General features: G+C 42.7%; 1 protein-coding gene and 1 long non-coding RNA gene across 6 annotated transcripts in view; one reads left to right on the top strand and one right to left on the bottom strand.

The window, feature by feature from the left end:
• TEAD1 (TEA domain transcription factor 1) overlaps positions 1-20,619 on the top strand; it is a 791,559-nt gene that overhangs the window by 100,974 nt on the left and 669,966 nt on the right. For 3 of the 5 annotated variants that reach the window (XM_069623630.1, XM_069623632.1, XM_069623631.1), the window contains exon 3: positions 10,580-10,728. The exons of the other annotated variants lie outside the window; for them this stretch is intronic. In XM_069623630.1, the coding sequence (XP_069479731.1) occupies positions 10,707-10,728 (22 nt within the window). In that variant the 5' untranslated portion in view covers positions 10,580-10,706. The remainder of the gene's footprint in view (positions 1-10,579; positions 10,729-20,619) is intronic. 5 annotated transcript variants of the gene reach the window in all.
• LOC138503702 (uncharacterized) overlaps positions 1-20,619 on the bottom strand; it is a 153,196-nt gene that overhangs the window by 92,703 nt on the left and 39,874 nt on the right. Inside the window, exon 2 of the long non-coding RNA XR_011279689.1 lies at positions 6,727-6,880. This is a non-coding gene — a long non-coding RNA (uncharacterized lncRNA). The remainder of the gene's footprint in view (positions 1-6,726; positions 6,881-20,619) is intronic.

The raw sequence follows: 20,619 nt of genomic DNA, 5'->3' as shown, positions 1-20,619 counted from the left end.
TAACGTGCTACAAAACCAAAATACAGGTGGTTTATTCTTTAATGTTGATTTAACATATAATATAAAGCCAACTGTAAGGATGTTTAAGCTAAATCTTAGAAATATATCTCTTAGATGATTTATATCTACCCATTCCTTCCACTGTGTTATTCCAAATCTTTTCTCAAAGCTTAAGTTTTACAGTACCAGGATTTCCCATAAAATCAGAAGGGTTGGTATTAAGATCTTGATGCAGACATTTACATTTGTTAGATAGCTCAGTTAGCCATTCGCTGGTACCAATTCTGTAGACAAATATTTAGATAAAAATAAAGTTTTTGAAGTTGAAGATAACATCTTTAAAGTGTTATTGTGTTCCATTGATCTAAAGCTTTCAATGAAAATAATCCAGTTTAATATTTTATAATTGTAATGGACAAGCAAGTTGGCACAGCCTTTTCCACAATAAGGCTTGCAACTTTGGTAGGCATTTTTCCAGTCTGACAAATGCCCATGCATGATGCTCAGAATTACTTTGCCCGTATAAAATTTGAACAGAGGTAACAAGGAAAATTGGCTGAAAATTGATGTATTTTCTTACTCAGATGTAAAAAGAGGGCCGAAAATCTTTCCTAATATGTATTTGAAATCCTAAATAAGTTATATGCTTAACTAACTCAATTTTGTTACCCACAGTGTGCTAGTGCTAGCAGTTGTGACCCCTGGCGACCCCCAAAGGACGTCCGTGGTGCTACTAGGAGATTAAGTCTAATTTGTATAGAAGTGTTTGAATGTAAATATATAATATCTAATAAGCCTTTAGTTAGACCGCATGATGCCAATTCAAACCACAATCGTGGCCGATTTACATAATTAAATCCAGCAGTTAAGTCAGTTCTTGCTGCAAATATATCAGGAGTATTCTTTGACCAGGCTTATTTCTGAAGGCATGAAAGTATGCAACCATTTAATTGAGTTCCAAACTTTTTCCAGAAACCCATCTGATATTTACCTAAGCCACAATTTTCTTCCAACCATTTTTCAAGTTCAATCAGGACGAGTGATGCGAAGATCTTGCTACTTGAATCCTGTAGGACTATCAATTGATAATTCATAAGTACATGTCTATTGCCCCTTTTCTTTTTTAGATGGGACCACATGAGCCTCTATCCATGTTGGAGGGATGGTTTGCATCTCAATTATCTGGTTAATTAACCTTTCTAAGATTTTAGCCTTAACACTGGTGAGCCTTTCATAATATAAATAGGCACACCATCAGGCCCAGGTGCACGTGAATTTTTGGCTTGCAAAATGAATGCAAACAAGTTTTCATGATCTACAGATAGCGACCATCTCAACAACTTCATTGAAGTAGGTTAATTCCAGTTGATTTTAGAATGACCATAAACCATACTGTGTAACGTTGTGTCAATGCATTTGCCGGTATAGGATTCAGCTGTCAAGATTGAAAGCCACCCATCTCAATGTTCAATTGCAAGCTCTGCGTTTTGGTAATTTGTTGGCAGAAACAAAAGATAGTATTCATGTATGTAGATAAGGTTTTATTTAAGACAATTTTTCATTTTCAGATTAATGTTTTAAAAGTGCACTATGTCTCTGCAGCTTTGCTGAACTTTGTAATGTTCAACTAACAATGAGCTTTAATGCCACATCATTTTTTTAAAATGAGTACAGTATTTTAAAATTATTAATTGGATGAGGGAACATGATTATTATCTAGGATAGTTATTTATTGTTATAATTCCCAAGAATGGTGTGATTCCTGTGAATTGCGGGTCTTAACTAGTTCAGCTCCATCATTAAAGCTTACACATGATAAAACAATGGGGTAACTTTTGGAGGTGCATTTTCTGGGCTGCACCCCCTTGTTGCCTACATTTTGTGTTGCCACCTTCTCTTGATTGTCTGCTTATTCATGAGCAAGCAGCAGAGAGTAGGACTGCTGCCAATGTGTACCTTCTCCCACAAACTCCTTCTGGTGTTTATGTATATCATGGTGTTGGGACGTATGGATGTGAAACTGAATGCCAAAGGTGCTGACTAAGGAAAAGGACTATGATCAAGGTTTATAATGTAGCCTTACACCACTCTGAAAGTCCATATACATAGGAATACTTTCAAAAGGTTGGATTTTACAACCTTTGGCTAAAACTAAAAAGGAGAAAGCCAGCATGCAGGCTTGCCTAGTGAGAAACGTGAAAAATAAATGGTTTAAGTAACACGTTATTTTGAAGTATTATGTTGAGCTGCTGTGTCTGATATGAACGGTCCTTGAAAATGAAAACAAAGGTCCAACATTGGACAACTTCCTCTTCGTGACAAGTGAAATTAAATACCCAGAAGAACATCTGCGCGGAATAGGAGAGCTTCATATTGAGACACTTTATCCTTCATAAATCCTTTGTACCCATAGCAATAAGTACATTTGTTATTTGCAGTGATTTATTCAAGGAACAGATGTTTTAGGCACATGTTTCATGGTGAAAACACGCTTTGCCAAGGTATTAACTGATGCTGCCTAAATAACGTTGAAGCAGGGCAGAGATTCCTGTGGCTTTATAGTTCTGGTGAATCTGGGTAGCTCAAGTCAGGCAACCTTTTTTTAACATTACATGTGTTTGTTTTTGCAAGCATCAAATACTTACAAATACTAATACCTCTCAAAGGGTATCCTGTGGTTTTAACGCCAGCAAGTACTTCGAAGTATTTTACTTCAAAGTAATTACTTTGAATTTACTTCGATTTAAATAGATAGTTGTGGGTTAAGGGGTTAAAGGGGTTGTAGAAGTTTTTGGGTAGGGGTTAGTTGTGAAGGAAAACAAGGGTATGGTGGGACCCCCGTATTAAAACAAAATATTACTTTGAAGTAAAATACATCAACGTAATTTGCTTCGGCAAAATGACATGTAATACTCTTAAAGAGTCTGTCAGGAATTTACACATGTGCGGAAATCATCATAACAACTCCACTCTTATATATCTCCTGCCTATTTCCACTCTCTGGTTCAGCAGCGACACATTATAAAACCTTTATTACATTTTAATACCTGTTCTGTAGGGTGCTTATGCTTGTATGTCCCATCCACCAAAATAATTTTTATATTTTCTTGGCCAACATTCTGGATCTGTATATCCTCAATTCTGTAGATTGGCATCTTCCCACCCCACAATTGAAGGGAGTGTTCATTACTTCGAATTTACATGCTCCATCCTTTTTTGCCACAGCCAATCATGTGGATACAAAAGCTTTCTCATAAGTGTAAAGTTCCACATCACCACAACTGTTAAGTCCCCCCGCCCCCCACAATATTAATTCAGCTCAGGAAAGTTGTTGACTCAGTGAAAAAATGTCCCACTCTGACTTTTTAGAAGGATAGATTCTGTGAAGTATTTTGCTGTCAACCGGTCGAAATCTGCTAGGAAGTGTAACTTCCATTGTTAATATCAAGGGTCTCCCCATTCATCATCGTTATTAAGGCTGCACACATCAGTTTCCAAGTAAAGTTTCAGTTGTAACAAGGGCCAAGGTGTACAATTTGAAATAAGAGTACAAGTAGGTTTATCTTTTATTTCATCAGGTATCCCTTTCACCTCATGCAGAAAGTGATCCAGGAGATCAAATACTCCATGAAACCGGGTTTGTGAAGTGTGTCTTATTTGAAGAAAACAAGTGTTCATTGGGCCTCATTACAACCCTGGCATTAAGGGGTTAACGGCGCCGTAAAAGGCTGCGGCGCCGTTAAACCCTTAACGCCTGATTCACACTTTAACACCTGCTTTTTGCAGGCGTTAAAGTCCAGCCGCTAGGGGACCTTGGTGCTAATTACGGCACCGTAATTACGCCTTCCCCAATCCCATTGTGCCCTATGGGCCAAAAATGGGAATGGGGAAGGGGCCATGGTGAATGGGGAATTACCGCTCCACCAACCTTGTAATGGGGCGGTAATTCCGCCATCCACCATGGCGGAATCCGGCATGGACCATGGTGCTAATAGCACCATGGTCCAACGCCAGGGTCGTAATGAGGCCCATTATGTCATTGGAACTCCTCCTTTAGGTCTTGAAAGGACTTTGCAGTAGCATGCTACAGCACATCTCCCATCGGTTTAATTCCCTTGGCATTCCAATGAGTTATCTTGCTCAGCTTTCCCACCTCTGGCATATCAGTACTATCCCAAGGTAGGGCAGGAAGCGTTGCCATCCTATTCCATTCCATAGGCGCTGTAAAATCCTGTCTGGCCTGGATAATCCACTGCAATACCAGATTGCCTCTTCCTCTTACTAATTAGTTCCTTTCAGGAGCGAACCTCTGCCCATATAGATAATCTCTAGCATAATGTGTTCCTGCTCTTTGTCTCCATGGAGCCATTCATTTTCCACATCGATGCTCAGTAGTACTTCATTATGTTTGGGGGACCAATACCACTATCCCATTCTGACCTATACAATGTATTCAATGCTATCTGAGGCGATTTACCTTGCCAAATGATTCTACAACCCTTTTCTGTTTTGATCAAACTCCAGCTGTGGTATTTCCACTGGGGCAGTCTGCAAAATATATAATAGTCTGGGCCATTTTAAATGAGGCTGCCCTGCCCATCAAGGATAGCGGAAGAGTTGCCCAATGTTTGCTATCCTCACAAAGACTGCCTGTTAAAGCAGTTGTTAATCAGGAAATGTTCCTAAAAGAATCCCAGAGCAATACGGAAGGGGCACTGCTTTTGTGTTGCCTTGCTGATAACCCCCTTGAACAGAAAGAAATTGGTTTGCAGCCCACTGTGCCTACTTAGTTTCCTCAATATATCCGTAACCCTGAATCTGTACCCCTTTAGCTGTCTCAACAAAGATCGAGCGCTCATCTGTAAATAAGAGCACCCAATCCTATCACTTCCAGGCCACTTGGAGCCCATCAGGATCTTGTCCAATCTTAGCTGTTCAGCCAATGGTTTCTTGGCCAACATGAGAGGCAAAAAGGAGCCATCCCTGTTTGATGTCCCTTTTTAGGAAACCAGCATGACATTAAAGCATTTGCCCTTACACTAGCACTAGGATTAGTGTATACTAGATTCACCCATACTATATAATTAACCATGAAGCCCATTATCTCAATTGCAGCCCAGGGATATGAGTCAATGGAGTCAAAGGCTTTCCCCAAAATTAACAACAGCAATGCTAATGGGCACTCACTCATATGATGTTATACACTCTTATAAGAATTTGTGTAGCCCTCCCTGGAATAAACCACATTGGTCTGAATGGATAAACTCTGATGTCACTTTAAGTAGCCTATCAGCCAGCATATTGTTAAGAATTCTGACCTTTGAATTTAGTAAGAAAATAGGGAAAACAGGACTTGGGGTATTTTCCCTGTGTCGTGGATGGCCACAATGATTGTCCGAATTATCTCAGGAAACCAGTAGAGCCAGAAGATATTTGGACTCGTATCATGGTCATTCCCTCTTCAAACTTCTCCATGGTGATATCCTTCTCTAACTCCCTAATCTGTAATTCTTTCACGGTCAGAACTGGGACATCTCTAAACACAAAAAGAGGTTGAGGGAATAATAATGCCCACTACTAACCGACCCTCATTTAGGTATTTCACCTTTAGAAACAATCACAAAGGTTAGAGGGGCTACCAGTCCTATTTCTGCCAAGTGATAGCCTAGGAGAAACCAATGAAGATTACCCAGGCTAGTTGCGCTGGTAGTCTTGATGACATTCAACCAAGTTTATGCTCCTAGTACATTAAATTATGAAGCAAAATCAAATATAGCAAAATACATACAATTATATTAGTATACAAAAAAAATAATACCATAAAATGGTCACAATGATAACAATATTGAGGAGGTTCAACACAACTAATGAAAACACAAACTGAAGTCATCAGAGTAAGAATGAATACTCAAATCAATTTAGAACAGTGCAAATTTATTGCAGACAGCAGATAGTTAGGTCATGGGTTATTAATCAATTGCCCTATAATGTCAGTAGTGTCAAGAAAGTGTTGTGTGCTGTGTAAATACGCATGTAAACTACATCCAACACTTCGTTCAATCTCACTATCACTCATTCATCCACATACTAACAACAATTACTTCCAACATTCTTTCCGTAATATAAAGTGCGAGAAATGCAAGGAAATTCGTCAGGGACTGTCAGGGGAAAACAAATAAAGTCTACTGAAATAAGCAATGTGCAGAACCTGCTAAACCAAACAGGAACATATCCTGTCTACTGGGAAAACAATCTAAATTACAATGGGCACTCCAAAGAGTGCTAGAGAGAACACTTCATGAACCTTTAATTCTCAGTATAAGGTTGATGGTGTATCCAGAACATGGTCACTGGTAACATTGCCTATCACCTGGAAAATAGAGAAGACAATGGGATCAATATCCATTTGTCTATTGTACATATGTCTGTGAATCGACAATATGTAAATTTGACCCGACAGTTCATCGGGCCAATACAAAAGGGGGCACCCTAATGGCCCTATGGCCATACAGTAGTAGGTAACATCATGCAGAGGAGAAGCGAGACCGGATCGGAAAAGATGCAATGTGCACATTGTCACCTTCAACATCAGCTTAAATCATGGAGGGCTTGTCTATGGATAATTGCACACAGGTCGTTGCAAGGACAAAAAGAAAGAGCCTATACTCCTCCAGTTGTAAGCACTATAGATTAGTGTAGTCGGATGGTCAAAAGTAAAGTTCTTACCATGAGCCTTTCGGGTAACAGTTGTTGAAGTTCCAGACGTTATTCTGTAGAGGTGTAAGCGGGCGATCTACCGGCCTTTGGTCCTACAGTTCAATGCAGAGAGCAAGTGGTGTTCAGTAGGTTTGGAAAAACCGCACATGCCCGGCGGAGAGTACTGTGGAGCAATGTAAAGGAAATCGATTAGGGGTCTATTATGGATTGCTACAATCAGCCGAGCATCTCTACTCATTGGTGCAAGCCGAACAACACTATGTACGGGGCTTGGAGTATCGGCCTTATTTTCACTTCACGCTCCATTGTGGGCTTCTGCCGAAAGGTCAATTTTTGGCTGCCACAAGTATGGGGGTGGTATAGCGGCGCCGCTGTGTGTTGTCAAACGTCGATGTCCGTTTGTACAGCCGCTGTTAGCCCAAAGTGCTTAACGACTCTGCGTGACGGCGTGCTGAAGTGAAAAGAGGAAAGAAAGAAATGAAATGGGAGGCAGTACTCGAGGAGGATAAGGAAGCGAGATGTCCACGTCCCCAGTATCCTTCCCTTTCAATGTGGCTCTAACCCTCTAACATTACGGAAACTGCTGTCAGCCGGGCCGGTCACTTACCCGAAATGTTTTCACTGCTCTGTGCGGTCCGGGTCCCGACACGCATGGGTCCGGAAGTGTGAAGTCACATGACCCATCTGAAGTACAGCGTTGTGCGTCAGATGGCGTGTTTCTCCATTGGTGGGGACGGTCATAAGCGTCTTCATCGTTTTTCCCTGAGGGAGCGGAAACCACTCCCACTCCGGAATCAACAATGGCACACGGCATCACCATTAATATTATGAGATGCCACTTCCATACAGGTGTGAAACGACACTCCACCGCACGAAGGAGGCGGGAAGCGCCCCTCTATTTTTTATCTTTTATCCACACGAATGTACCTGAACATGCTGGATAAACTGAGGTATGCGCTGTAACTCGCACGCTCCCAGTCCCGTGATCATGAGTGCTGTAGTTGTAGTAGCTGGATGGTGTAAGTAGTAAATGGCTTACCTTATGAAGTCATCCAGCATGACCCTCCCCTCAACAGCAGGGCTTTGATAGAGATTCTGAAAGTAATTTGTAAATTTGTCCGTAGTATTACCTGTGGATTTATAACTTCCCTCCACACCCCAAACATCCACCCTTTCAACGTGAAGCATATGTCAACCCATTAAAGCTAAACCAGTCAATTTTTCTTTTTCTACTTAAGTGAGTTGCCGTTCCGAGACCACTGACCATTACCATTCAAATTATTGTACAATGGATTTAACAGCATCTTAGGCAGATGCATCCATTCCTAGAGATTTGCCCTGTCCCTTTAAGGCATGGTAGGCAGTTCACCAATGTCCATCAAAGGACATTTTTGCAGGCAGGTATCTGTATTTGTTCTGACCGGTGATTATTACTTCACCCATGCCTTCATCGCATCCACATATCTCTTAATGCTTCAGACTCTTCCCTTATGGGGGCCATTTGGGCAGTTCAAGTTATTTTGATTCCGTTCCTGCAGCATCTACACGCAATCCACGGCCTCCCTAGGGTCCCAGAAGCAGCATGTCTTAGTGTTAGGGAGAATTCTCTGTTTAGGCTGAATTTCCTAACCTAGTGAGTCCCCCAGCAGCTTTGCTGGATTTCTGGAGTTTGCTTTTTTCCATCCTGCCAAGGGTGAGACTCTTTTCTCCCACTCTTGGACATGAATGTGGTTAATTCCTTTGAATGTCAATGTGTTCTATGGGGTCTTTTACTCCATAGGGTCTCATGTGTATTGCTATGTGTGTTACACCGCACCCTCTGTGCCGTAACACTGGGGTGTCCTAGAGGATCCCCACCATAGACTCCATACCCTGGGACTGGCTACTGTCTCCCAGGGCATGTAAAGTCACCATTGGCTTTATTAGACCTAACTTTACTAACAGAACTAGTACAAACCATCCTATTGTGGACGTACTGGTAGGGGTAATTCTATTACCCCTGGGTCTGTTGTTCGAGGGGGCACTGTCCCGTCCCCCCTCGTCGAGTTTTGGCTGGTGGCAGTGGAAACTACTTGTTATATTAGACCTCGAATATAATTCTATGGGATTCTTCCCATTGTTGGAGGCTAATACTTTTTCCCGTTAGTCTCTAACATACCGCCGGTTTATTTGTCTTAAATAAATCTACCGGTTGGTATTTTCTGCCAGAACTCGGTTTTTAAAATGGCGTCTGTGTTCGCCTCTGTAACTCCGAACCAAAGGTTGAGCCCTTTGTTCCACTTTTGGCGGGCTTCTGCACAGAAGCCCTCCAAAGTGGTGCCATTCTGTCTGGGTACCACAGAGGGTGTGGAAGGGGGTTTAGGCACCCTGGACTGAGTTGGCTTGCCAACTCAAGTCGCCCTCTGGTGTGATTGGCCCAAGTGGTGAGCCGTCCCGCTCACCACTTAGCGTGTTCTGATTGACAGCTAGGCTGAATGAATGGGGGTTTTCTGCATAAAAGCAGGGCTTTTGGGACTGGATCTTCAAGAAGTCGCCACAGGACCTAAGAATCTGACAAGGGTAAAGCTGAGCCGACCTGCAACGACGACACCTCCGGTGGAGCCCTGCTGAACCGACTCACCACTTCCCAACGACAGAGGAGATCTCCCTGCTGGAGAGTCTTCTTCCCCTGACTGGTGGGAACAACCAGTCCCTTTGCTTTTTCTTCACTTCCAGGGCGTAGTGGTCGAATTGCCCGTGCTGAGCACCCTGGCAACCGGATAGCCACTAGCCCGTACCGCGACCAAAAGGTGGTGCCTTGTGACGGAGCACTCCGCGGCTGGTCTCTTCCCTGGTGGTGCAACGATCTTCAACTTTCCTTTGACGACGAGACCATCTCATCTCTTGGCACAGCCCCGACTTGCATCCACCACCAGGAACAACTGCCACCGCCGGAGCTGTCTCTTCACTTACAAGGTACTGTGTCCGCCTGGCTTCCCTTGTGACGGTTAGCGTGAGGTGTCTTAATCCTTACCTTGCCATTGGGTCGCATCCAGACCTCCTTAACTTTTTGTTCTACACTGTTCCAACCTTTCTGTGACAATTTGCTACAAAGACTCGAAGTGCATTTCCATTGTGATACTTTTTGGGACATATCGCCTTGCCTCTCTCCGAGTGGGCCTGGCATCTGAACTTTGTGATCTACAGTAGACCCTGCCTTACTTGCCTTGCATTTGCTTCGAAAAAGTGTTGGTACCGAGTTGTTTCATGCTCTGTCTTTTCTCTCCCGTTCTAACAAATATTAGAGTGCCATCTAGGTTAAAGCATTCACCTCTGTCTGCAAATAAGTGGTGCCATTGAACCTAGACTTGTCGAAATATTGTTAGGGGATTGATATACTTATAGTAATTGTAATTGAAGTTGTTTGCCGTATTAGTGCCAGTGTGTTTTTCCTAGATGTGTTTTTAAAATAAATAATTATATATCTTTACTCCTAAGCTCTGTTCCGTGTCTGCTTGTTCTACTGTGTAAATTGCCCTATCTTGTATACTCCACATACTGCCTAACTTTTGTTGAGAGAAGTCTGACTGCTCAGCCACAGCTACCAAGTGAATCTCTGTGGTACAGACGGCTACCAAGTGGGTTTACTGCCAAACACCTATAGGCCTAAATCTTTTGCAGTGGTCCCAGAGGGAACTGCACAGGTTTCTGCTTACCACTTAGCTGGGTACATGAAGATATATTTAATATTTTTTGCCTGCAGCTTTTTCTTAACCCCTTAGTAGTACTGTGAGGCTCTTTGTACTACTCATAGCTTTTATTGGAAACACTGGACATTTTTTTACAGAGATTAAACAATGCATTCGTTTTCTAACTCCCTTAGGCCTCTTCATCACGTGGTGCAGAGCGAAATGATTGGCAAAGAAGACACACTGGACAGTTCATTCTGAAAGTGAAAATATAATACAGAAATAATGTTCAGCTTAAACCTCATTGGATAAAGAAATGGTATGCATGGAATGCAGGTCTGCGGTAGGTGCCTTTTCTAAAAGATGATAAAGCTGGTGGAAGCAGGGAACACATGTAAACATTTTCACTGAAACCAGTCCACAGCTGAGAGTTGCATTTTTTACGAAAACAAACCTCATTCCGACACAACTGTTAAATACAATGTGCTCCTAAAGGTAGGTACAGGGATTCATTAACTGCCTTCTCAGGCTCCTTTTAACACTCAAACCAGCAACAGGAGACATGGGCCTCTGCTCTTATCTGATTTCCACCCACACCCCCACACTCACGTTAGGAGGCTTTTGTATCGTTCCAAAAGTAGTTTTGATTTTGCTCTCTCATTTCACTGCATCACACTGAGGTTAAACCTGTTCTGCACGTTGTCCTCCACAATCCTCCTGTTTCTTTTTAATCGGCAAATGTAGTGCTTGAACATATACAAATGACTTAACTGTGAAGATGTGGCAGAGTCTCTATGTTGGCCCACAGAGTCTTCAGCTGCGTAAATGACCAATTCTGCCCTAAAATTTGTGTACATATGTATGAGTTGGCTTTGCACAACTAGTTTTATTATGTGGAAAATACATCCTGCTTTCCAATTGAGTTTTGTAAAACTTGCACTTCAATATTTTTCTAAAACAACATCAATAATTATAGGAAATTATTAGGATAGAGTAAGTCGGTTCTAAATCAAAAGATCTTTTTTCAAAGATGTTTTCACTAAAATACCGCTTTAGAAAGACCTCTCTGTGACTAAAGCAAACTGTCATGCCCCTGCCGCACACAAGTGCGCGCATAGGCTGACAGGCAGGTCGGGACCCAGAAGCGCAGGACCAGGAGAACGGTTAAGTGTGTGAGTGCGTGCGTGTATGTATGTATGTGTTTTGGTTTGGGGAGTCAGGGGTGAGGGGCTGGGTGGTGGGGGTACGTTGCTGCGTGTGTGATGGCGTGTGTGTTGTGTGTATGAATGTGTTTTAGTTTGGGAGATTGGGTGATGGGTGGATGTGGGGCGTGATGGAACAATGGGGAGGGTCAGTGGGGTGAAACCCCCGCAAATTATTTAAAAAAAAAAGGAAAATCTGCATTTGAAAGGTCTCAAGAGAAAAATAACTTTAGATGCCGGCTTTCCAATCGAAGGAAAATCGGTCAATGTAAATCAGTCCTTTTCTCTTGAGACCTTTTAAAAAGAGCTCTATTCACATAGAACCAGTTAGTCCTATGAAATGTATCGAAATCACATCGCCAAATGTTCCTTGCAATGTACCATCTTAGTTGAAACTAGGAAAAGGGCCACCTTCTCATCATCAAACTCGGTTGTCCCGTCCCCTTGGCCTCGTGTAATATTGCATTGCGATCTTTGAAGCTCAGCAACTTCAACAAGGTCCATCAACAAGGACCCTATGTGCTGGCTCCACCGAGAAAACATCTGAGAGGCCAACCGGCCCAACCACCTTTTTGAACCAATCTTCCAGAAACAGTTCAACTAATGGGCCCTCAGTCCTTCTGTTCAGGCCAACCACCCGCATGTTGTTTCTATGTCATATGCCCTCTGCACTCTCTGCGCACCCATCAAGACTTTACACAAGCACATCTGAGGGCTAGAATCTCTTAGAGCATGTTGGTGCTCTTCTCTCAGTATTTCACAGGCTTCCCCACATGAGTTACTGGCTGAGTACCTCGTTATCCCGAGCATCAACTGATACCTGGAATCCCAAATGAACTCTAGGTGTAGGGCAGTTCAGATTTTGAGCACCCTCAGATTATTGCCCATCAATAGTATAATATTTGGAAAAGCTCAAACTGCCACAGTCCTTCTGTACACCAGATTTTGGCATATTAATATGGGAGCCATATCCCCTTTCTCTTCCGCAGTTCAGTGTATCTCGATTGGACTGAGTGAATTGCTTGGTCACAAAATTCTCTTTGTTACTTATACAATTTCTCTTTGTGCCATCACAAAGCACCCAATTTTGTTTTGTGCCATCTTTCTGTCCGCGCTATCCATAAATACAACTGGCATCTACATGTCTCAAGCAGTAGGCATGGAGCATAGCTCGGGGGCAACCTGCATGCCTTGGGAACAAGACAAATGCCGGGACCATTGAATTTCATATGTGGCCCAGCACTTAGCTGGTGGAGTCCAGTATTAAGTGTGATATAAAGGACCATAATCATGTTTATACTATGCCATGTAGCAAAATATCCTTTTGTGGAACATACTTTTTTCTCTTCACCCTTTCCTAAATAATTTGTGAAAGTTAAAGTCAGGCAATGAGAAATTAGTAGTGTGGATGCTAAATACATGGAATTATGTACTTTATTTGCTGTATAAAACAACATGCAAAGCTAGAAGAATATATATTTTTATTTCATACAATTTAGATCTCACTCATTATCCAAAAGTTGCAGTAACTATGCAGAGAACATTTATTAGAGCAGGTGCATGTCAAAGCAGTCATTTTCTCTCACACCATATGTTTACCACCAACAACATGTTTTCTTTTTAACAAAAATGTAACATTTTATTTGTCCACTCGGAGACAAACCAACTGCAGCTTTCACCCTCTTTGGCAGTCTTTGGGTTGCTTTTTACTTTGCCCTGCCTCCCCCTCAATGGAAATAGAAACAGGACTTATTCTTTGTAGAAATTGCCTGTTCCTTTTTCCATGGGCCATGCATTTTTCATCCTTGCAAACATGTTTGCTCACTGAGAGTGCTGTGTTCGGCGTGTGAACGTATTTTTCAAAGTGGAAAACTTGCACCGGGCATTAGGCTTCGGTGCTAAGAGCTCTAAACCCCTTATCAGCAGGTAATTTTGGTTGGTAATGGCACCACTGCCCCTACTAAAAGCCAGAGCAAACTTTACTCTGGCTCGTGGGCAATTACAAGCAAGTGCAGCCCACCACCCCAGTAGTTAATACATAATTAGATGATTTCATAATACAGTATGGTGTGTAGTGTTTGGTTTGCTTGTGAAAGAATGACACCAACCAAACTAAGATGGGTAAAAGTAAATGGAGATAAACTAGTCGTTACACTGTACACAGCACTCTTTTGGTCTACAATCTAGAGTGCTAGATTCCAAGCTCAGCAATGTAACCATTCCAGCATATCCTCTCCCTTGTGTCATAGAACAAATATTTCTCTGTCGTCCTGGCTCTCCCTCCATCCCAACTTTTTGGGAATGCCTGCATCCGCAGGCAGGCCAAAAATCTGTCTGCAAAAGATAGCTGTCACTTTAAGAATTTTTGAAGGGGTAGGGCCTACGTCACGAGTGCATCCCTCTGCACGCCGGGCCAACACCTAACCCCTTCGTCACCAACGTTCCACACCATGTTGCGGTTTTTCCACCTACTGGGTAGGTCAGAATTTTGCTGCGCTGCGACTCCCTCCTTTTCGGGGCATTAATTTTTGAGGTCCATACCTTTTTTTCTTAGCAGTGGTTCTTCACTTTTATTTTTTCAATTCGTGGTGCCTCCCTCTACGTATGCCATATGCAACAGGATTCAAGCAGTGCATCCGTTGTCGGAAGCATTTCTCAGCAGCCGATCCCCATCATGCCGGCACCTGCTGTTTGGGTATACATCACCCGGTTAGTACCTGTGTCTTTTGCTGCGGGATTCACCCGAGATCTCTGCGGACTCGTCTTCTCTCCATGCCACAGCTGGGACCAGTACCGAAGCTGACGGAAGACTTTGTTCTGAACATGATGGAGGCCAACATCGGTAAGAGGGAGACCGTTCCTTCAGAAGAGGTATGCGTTTCGGGACCCGCCTTAGGTACCTAAGGGAGGACTGCCTCATCAGTTATGGGGTCTTCACGGGCAGGATCAGGGGGAAACCCCAGGCTTTTTCACCTTAAAGTACCTCTGGGTGTCAGCGGTTGTATTCCTGTTACTTTCTGATCCCAAAGAAAGCAGGTGGGATCCGTCTAATTCTGGACCTTTCAGACCTCAATCAATTTCTGTCAATCGAAACCTTCCTCATGGTGACCATTCCTCAGATTCTAGCATCTCTTCAGCCAAACAATTGGATGGCATCTATAGATCTACAGGATGCCTATTTCACATCCCGATCTACAAAGATCACTGTCAGTTCCTGAGGTTCACCATAGGAAGGTTTCATTACCAGTTTACATGTCTTCCCTTCGGACCCAATTCTGCTCCTAGGGTTTTCACAAATGTTATGGGGTCAGTGGCAGCCTACCTTCGTTTAAGAACAGTACATCTATATCGTTACCTAGACGACTGGCTTTTCAAGGCCCAGTCTCCAGAGGAATTGCTTCAAAAGATACAATTAACATGCCACACTCTTTTCAACCTGGAGTTTTCCATAAACGTGGCAAAATCCAAGCTCATTCCTTCGCAAAGGATCCAATTCGTAGGACCAGTTATAGATACTACTCTACCGAGAGCCTTTCCACCCCTAGAAAGGGTGGAAGTTATTCAACAAACCATCATACAGTTCAATTCCCAGCAGATTCTGATAGCTTGGTGGTTTCAAGAGCTTGTGGGGCTAATGGCCTACGGTCCAGTGGCATCTTGCTTGCAACTGGAACCAACTGTTGCATTCACAGGAAATTCAAAGTCTAATTCCAAAACAAGTTCAGGGCTCACTACTCTGGTGGACTTCCCCAGAGAACCTGTTAATCGGGTCTCCTTTTCAGCCTACTCTTCCCCAAATAGTAATAACAACAGACTCGTTTGAGTATGGCTAGGGAGCCCATTGTGTAAGTCTAACAGCACATGGTCTTTGGTCCTCTCAGGAAAAGAAGGACCACATAAATGTCTGGGAACTAAAAGCATATTTGTCGCTCTCAAATAATTTCTTCCCTCACTCCACGGAAAGGTGGTGAAGATTCCAACGGACAATACCACTGCAATGTTTTATATCAACAAGCTGGAGGGTACTCGTTCCCTTCGCCTGTGTCTCATAGCAGAGAAGATTTGGTATTGGGCCATTCACAATCACATTTTCTTGTTGGAGTTCCATCTGGAGGGAAAGGAGAATGTCCTAGTAGACAAACTACGCAGGTTGTCTGCTCGGCGCGAGTGGGACCTGAAACCATCAGTAGCAAAGAGGATATTTCAAAAGTGGGGCCATCCATCAGTTGACCTCTTTGCCAACCAGCACAACTCTTTATGTCCTCAGTTTGCATCGAGGCAAGGTGAGGGTCTTCAGTCCCTGGAAGATGCTCTACATCTGGATTGGTCGAACCTAACACTTTATGCATTTCCACCTCTCCCTCTAATACACATAATATTGATCAAATTCAGAATGTCACAGAATCTGACAATGATTGTAATAGCCCCGTTCTGGCTTTGCCAGATTTGGTTTCCAGACCTTCTACAATTAGCAGCGATTTCCAAATTAGATCTCCCATCATCCAGGGATCATTTGACTCAACAGAAAGGGCAGGTCCTTCATCCCTTTCCTCAATTGCTGAACTTGAAGGCCTGGTTCCTGAAAAACTAGCCTTTTCCCACTTACATTTATCAGAGAAAAGTATAACCATCATGTCTGATTCTAGGAAATCTTCCACTAAGAAGCAGTATCGTAGCAAATGTGTATGGCGCTGCCACCGGGTCTTAGACCAAGATCTTAATCCTCTAGAGGCTTCCATTGATAATTTCATGTCCTTCGTGTCTTATCTAGTTGCCACCAGGGTCAAAGTAGACACGTGCAAACATTCCTTATCAGCTATTGGTGCATACCTGAATAGAGAGCAAGGCACTTTGAGGGCATCCTACGCTTACATCCCCTTATTCTTGAACCTCCACCTCAGTGGGATCTCAACATGGTCTTGTCAACCGTAATGCGAAAACCATTCGCACTATGTCCTCATGTGAATTAGAATTTCTAACTTGGAAAACAGCATTCTTAGTAGTCATTGCTTCGGCTAGAAGGATTGGAGATCTTCAGGCTCTCTCCTCAAAATAAATTATTTTAGTGTTCCATAATGATAAAGTAGTCCTCCGTACGGTCCCCTCCTTTCTACCTAGGGTGGTTTCCAATTTCCATTCAAATCAAGAAATATGTCTTCCTGTCTTTTTTCCTAGACTGCATGCTTAGGCGGCCAAAGAGACATTACATAACCTAGATGTTGGAAGAACTTTAACATTTTATCTAGAAAGGACCGGTTAGAAAAGCAGACCAGCTTTTCATTATTTACGGCGGTCCTTCTCCTGGCAATAAGGCAGCTAAGGCCTCCATCGCCAGATGGGTTGTCTCCTGTATCTCCAAAGCTTATGATATGACGGGGCTTGCGACTGTGCAGAGACTTCAGGCTCATTCCACTAGAGCCAAGGCAGCATCGGTAGCCTTATCCAGACATGTTCTGATTATAGGCATCTGTAAAGCAGCTACCTGGGCTACCCCGCTTGCCTTTTGCAAGCACTATGATATGAATATATCTTCTAGAAATTATGCAAAATTTGGCCAAGCGGTGCTCCACAACTTGTTTGCCTGAATCCCGTACATGCTGTCTCCTCCACTCTTACTTATTCTAAGGTTTTTAGTCTGGTCTCAACTAGTTGGGAAGGAGGCAGAGCCAGGGCAACAGAGAAATGAAAATTCCATTTATGGTGATTTAGGTTCTCTTAGTCCAGGCTCTCCCTCCTACACAACACCCACCCAGCCATCCCCTACAGTAAACATATACTTAAATTCTACCGCCATCGTCGGAACCACAGGAACTGGGTGTGGAACGTCGGTGATGTAAGGGTAAGTCGTGGGCCCAGTTAGCGGAGGGACGCACTTGTGACGTAGGCCCTACCCTTCAAAAATTCGTAAAGTGACAGCTATCTTTTGCAGCCAGTTTTCCGGCCCGCCTGTGAATGAAGGCGTTCCCAATCGGTTGTGAAGGAGGGAGAGCCTGGACTAAGAGAACCTGAATCACCATGAAGGTACTTTTTCATATTTTTTGCACATGGCTTCTACTGAAAGCAGTAAGACACAGTAACTACATTTAAAACTGGTTCTACACTGCTTTGATGTCATAGTAGTATATAACCAAAATAATTGAACACTGCTGTGAAGTATTCGTATCCGGCGAGGGACAATCCGATTGTTACAAATTATCTGATTGTCCCTTGCTGGGTCCTTACCTGCCCGACAAGGCTCCCCTCAGCGATGCATCCGTCTGGTTCTATGGCAGCCATCTTCTTTATTTACTCTTTTTAAGGTTTTAAATGGCTGCTATGGAAAGGGATAACAGACTGCGTCTCCCGTTCGATGACGGCCATATTTTAATTTTTTCGGAGCATCTGGCAACTGAAAGTTGCTACTAGTACTCCGGTCTGATGCGCCGGAGTACTAATAGCAATGAGCCCCTTCCTTCACATGAGTCTGTAACTATGGGCCTCTGGGCTTTACCTGAAGCGGTAATGCCCCCAGTTTGGGGCTTATTGCTTAAGTAGCAGACTTCCACGGCTCCAGAAGATACTTACAGACAACAACGTTATCCAGTACTACTTTGAAGCCAAGCCCCTACACTGCAGTCTGACTTCTGGTGCTTAACTTGTTCATGACCTTTCCACCCCAGTAACAGCTTCATCTTGGTAAAGAAAACCCACCCGATCAACCCCATAAAACTAAAGGTTAAGCAGTAGATTAGAGCCTGGGACAGAAACACAGATTTTAGCAATTATGTTCCCTGCCCATGATACGTGAACATAATACAGTGATAGACCCGTCCTCCACACTACAGGGTTATGTAAAGGGTCTTTAGTGTGAGGCTGCAACATTATGTTTCAGGATGTTTTGCTTTAGGCAGCTCCCCATTTGTGAAACTAAAGTAAATTTATGAAAGATCACATGGGGCACACAGATTCTGTAGACTTTGTGAAAGGAGTGTAGAATCACTGAAACATCTGACGCTCGGTTGTCAATTAAGGAAGGAATCAGATTTCCATGCGAGCCCCCTATTTTTATTCATAGATACCTAGTTGGTTGATGATGCACTATAGTTTGTAAAGGTTGCCTTTTGTAATTGCATTTGACTCTTTATTCGGTGTTTGGGTAGAGACTGGATTGAGATTATTGAAGTTCAGAGCGAATTAACCAGATTGAGGATGATGTATTAAGAAGAGGGAGGGATTTTGGAGGGAAAGCTTGTGGTCTACTGTTTACAGGTGTTTTCAGATGGTTTTGGCCCCAGATGCCCACTAACAAATTAACTAACATCTGTAGCCATAAAGGAATATTTGTTGGTGTTGAAAATTGTAATACTTTTAGGCATTTATATGTCATAATTCTTTTAAACAACTAATTTGTTTTGATATTGTGGATGAAATGTGGAACAACATGTTACTCATAACATGACAGAGAATCAACATTTTTATTAACTTAGTACAAATTGAAGTTCGGGGAAATGTAGATAATGAACTTTAAACAGTATTTGGTTAAATTATGTTTAGGACTTTTGGGATTATCAATTGAATGTGTATAGGTATTAGGAATGGGTGCTTGTGAATTAGGTTGAATTGAGTATTATTTTGTATTGAGTTGTTTTTAGAACTTACATAAACTAAAAGTAACTAGTGACCAGCGATGGAAATGAAGATGGTATAAGCAGGAGGTAAAAACAGCTCCTGGGTATCCAGCATTAGCCAGTGACCAGGAGCTACCACTGGAGAATGAGGATATGCATAGAGTGCATAGCGGTTTGCAAATGTAACTTCCACATAAAATGCAGACGTATCATTCCTTTGACTATTTATGACCCTTATGCTGTGAATGTTGTATAGATGTGTCCTAATGTCTATTTATAGATCACCTCAAATGCATAGAGTTATATTCAAATAGCTCTGTTCGGCATCAGTTGGCATGGGAGCCAAAAGTAGCTCCTGGTAGCTGCTAGTATTAAGCTAACCAGGCTCTTCTAGGCTCTATGCTGGAGCCCATTGGCTCCCAGCTCCCCTCAGTTTCGAACCCTGAGTGACACAATCTTGTCTAATTTAATGAAAGAGGTAGCGGTTAACAGTTAAGCAACAACAGGCACCATGCCCAGCTCAGACAACATGGAGGCTTTTATATGTTGCCACAGTTAAAACACCACCAGAGTAACACTGTAGACCGCGTAGGGGTGCTATTCCACCTCATCATTCCGAGTGACATAGGCAACTCAAGATTTGCTCGTTACCTGGAATGTCTCTTAACCCCTTGGTTGAAAGAATCCCCATTCTTTGGAGCTACCCATGAGCAGTGCTGTTAATCACTGCTTTCATCTGAGACACATATTTTGTGTTTTTCACATGCAGAGCGTCTTTGATAGCCAAGGGAACACAGTAAAGCTTACACATGCAGTCTGCAGCATTCGAGAACATTGGGACATGATGTCTGGCTGTTATAGCCCATGACTAACCTTGCACATGTTTGTCTTCGCATCACCGGCCCTATGCCCTTCATAATGTACCATTTCCCTAGAGAAAACCTTTGTGAAAAGGGGTTACCAAATGGAGCTGGCTGTATAATGGATGGCATACTTTTTCGCTAACAGGAATGTGCATAGTGTAGGAGAAAGGAAGCCGATTCTGATGCATCGTTCAGGGACGAGCCGTTCATTTTGTTTTTAGTTGCATGGGTAGATGATTGAAGACCTTGAATGTTTCACACACCTTTTATTCCAATATAATTCTGATAGCAGCGATTTCTTCTTGGCAAAAGTCAATGGCACAGCCCCGATGCTTCCTTTGAATGATTTAAATATGTTGCCTCATTCTCACTCTCTTTTAAGTAGATCTTCAAGGCAGTGAGCTTGCAATTGAATGCAATGAATAAAGACATTTTTTAAATCTAATGAGAAATATGGGAAGTGACTCTTGATTCTTTTCATTCGCTACTCGTTGAGTTCGTACAAATAAGGCTGGTGTTTTTGTGTTCTACTTTTTATTGGTACTACCACAGAAATGTTGGA

This window comes from Ambystoma mexicanum, chromosome 11 (genome assembly GCF_040938575.1).
Source record: "Ambystoma mexicanum isolate Mex_15411 chromosome 11, UKY_AmexF1_1, whole genome shotgun sequence".
Lineage (NCBI taxonomy): Eukaryota > Metazoa > Chordata > Amphibia > Caudata > Ambystomatidae > Ambystoma > Ambystoma mexicanum.
The sequence above is the reverse complement of the archived record's forward strand: the minus strand, read 5'-3'. Positions and strand labels throughout refer to the sequence as shown.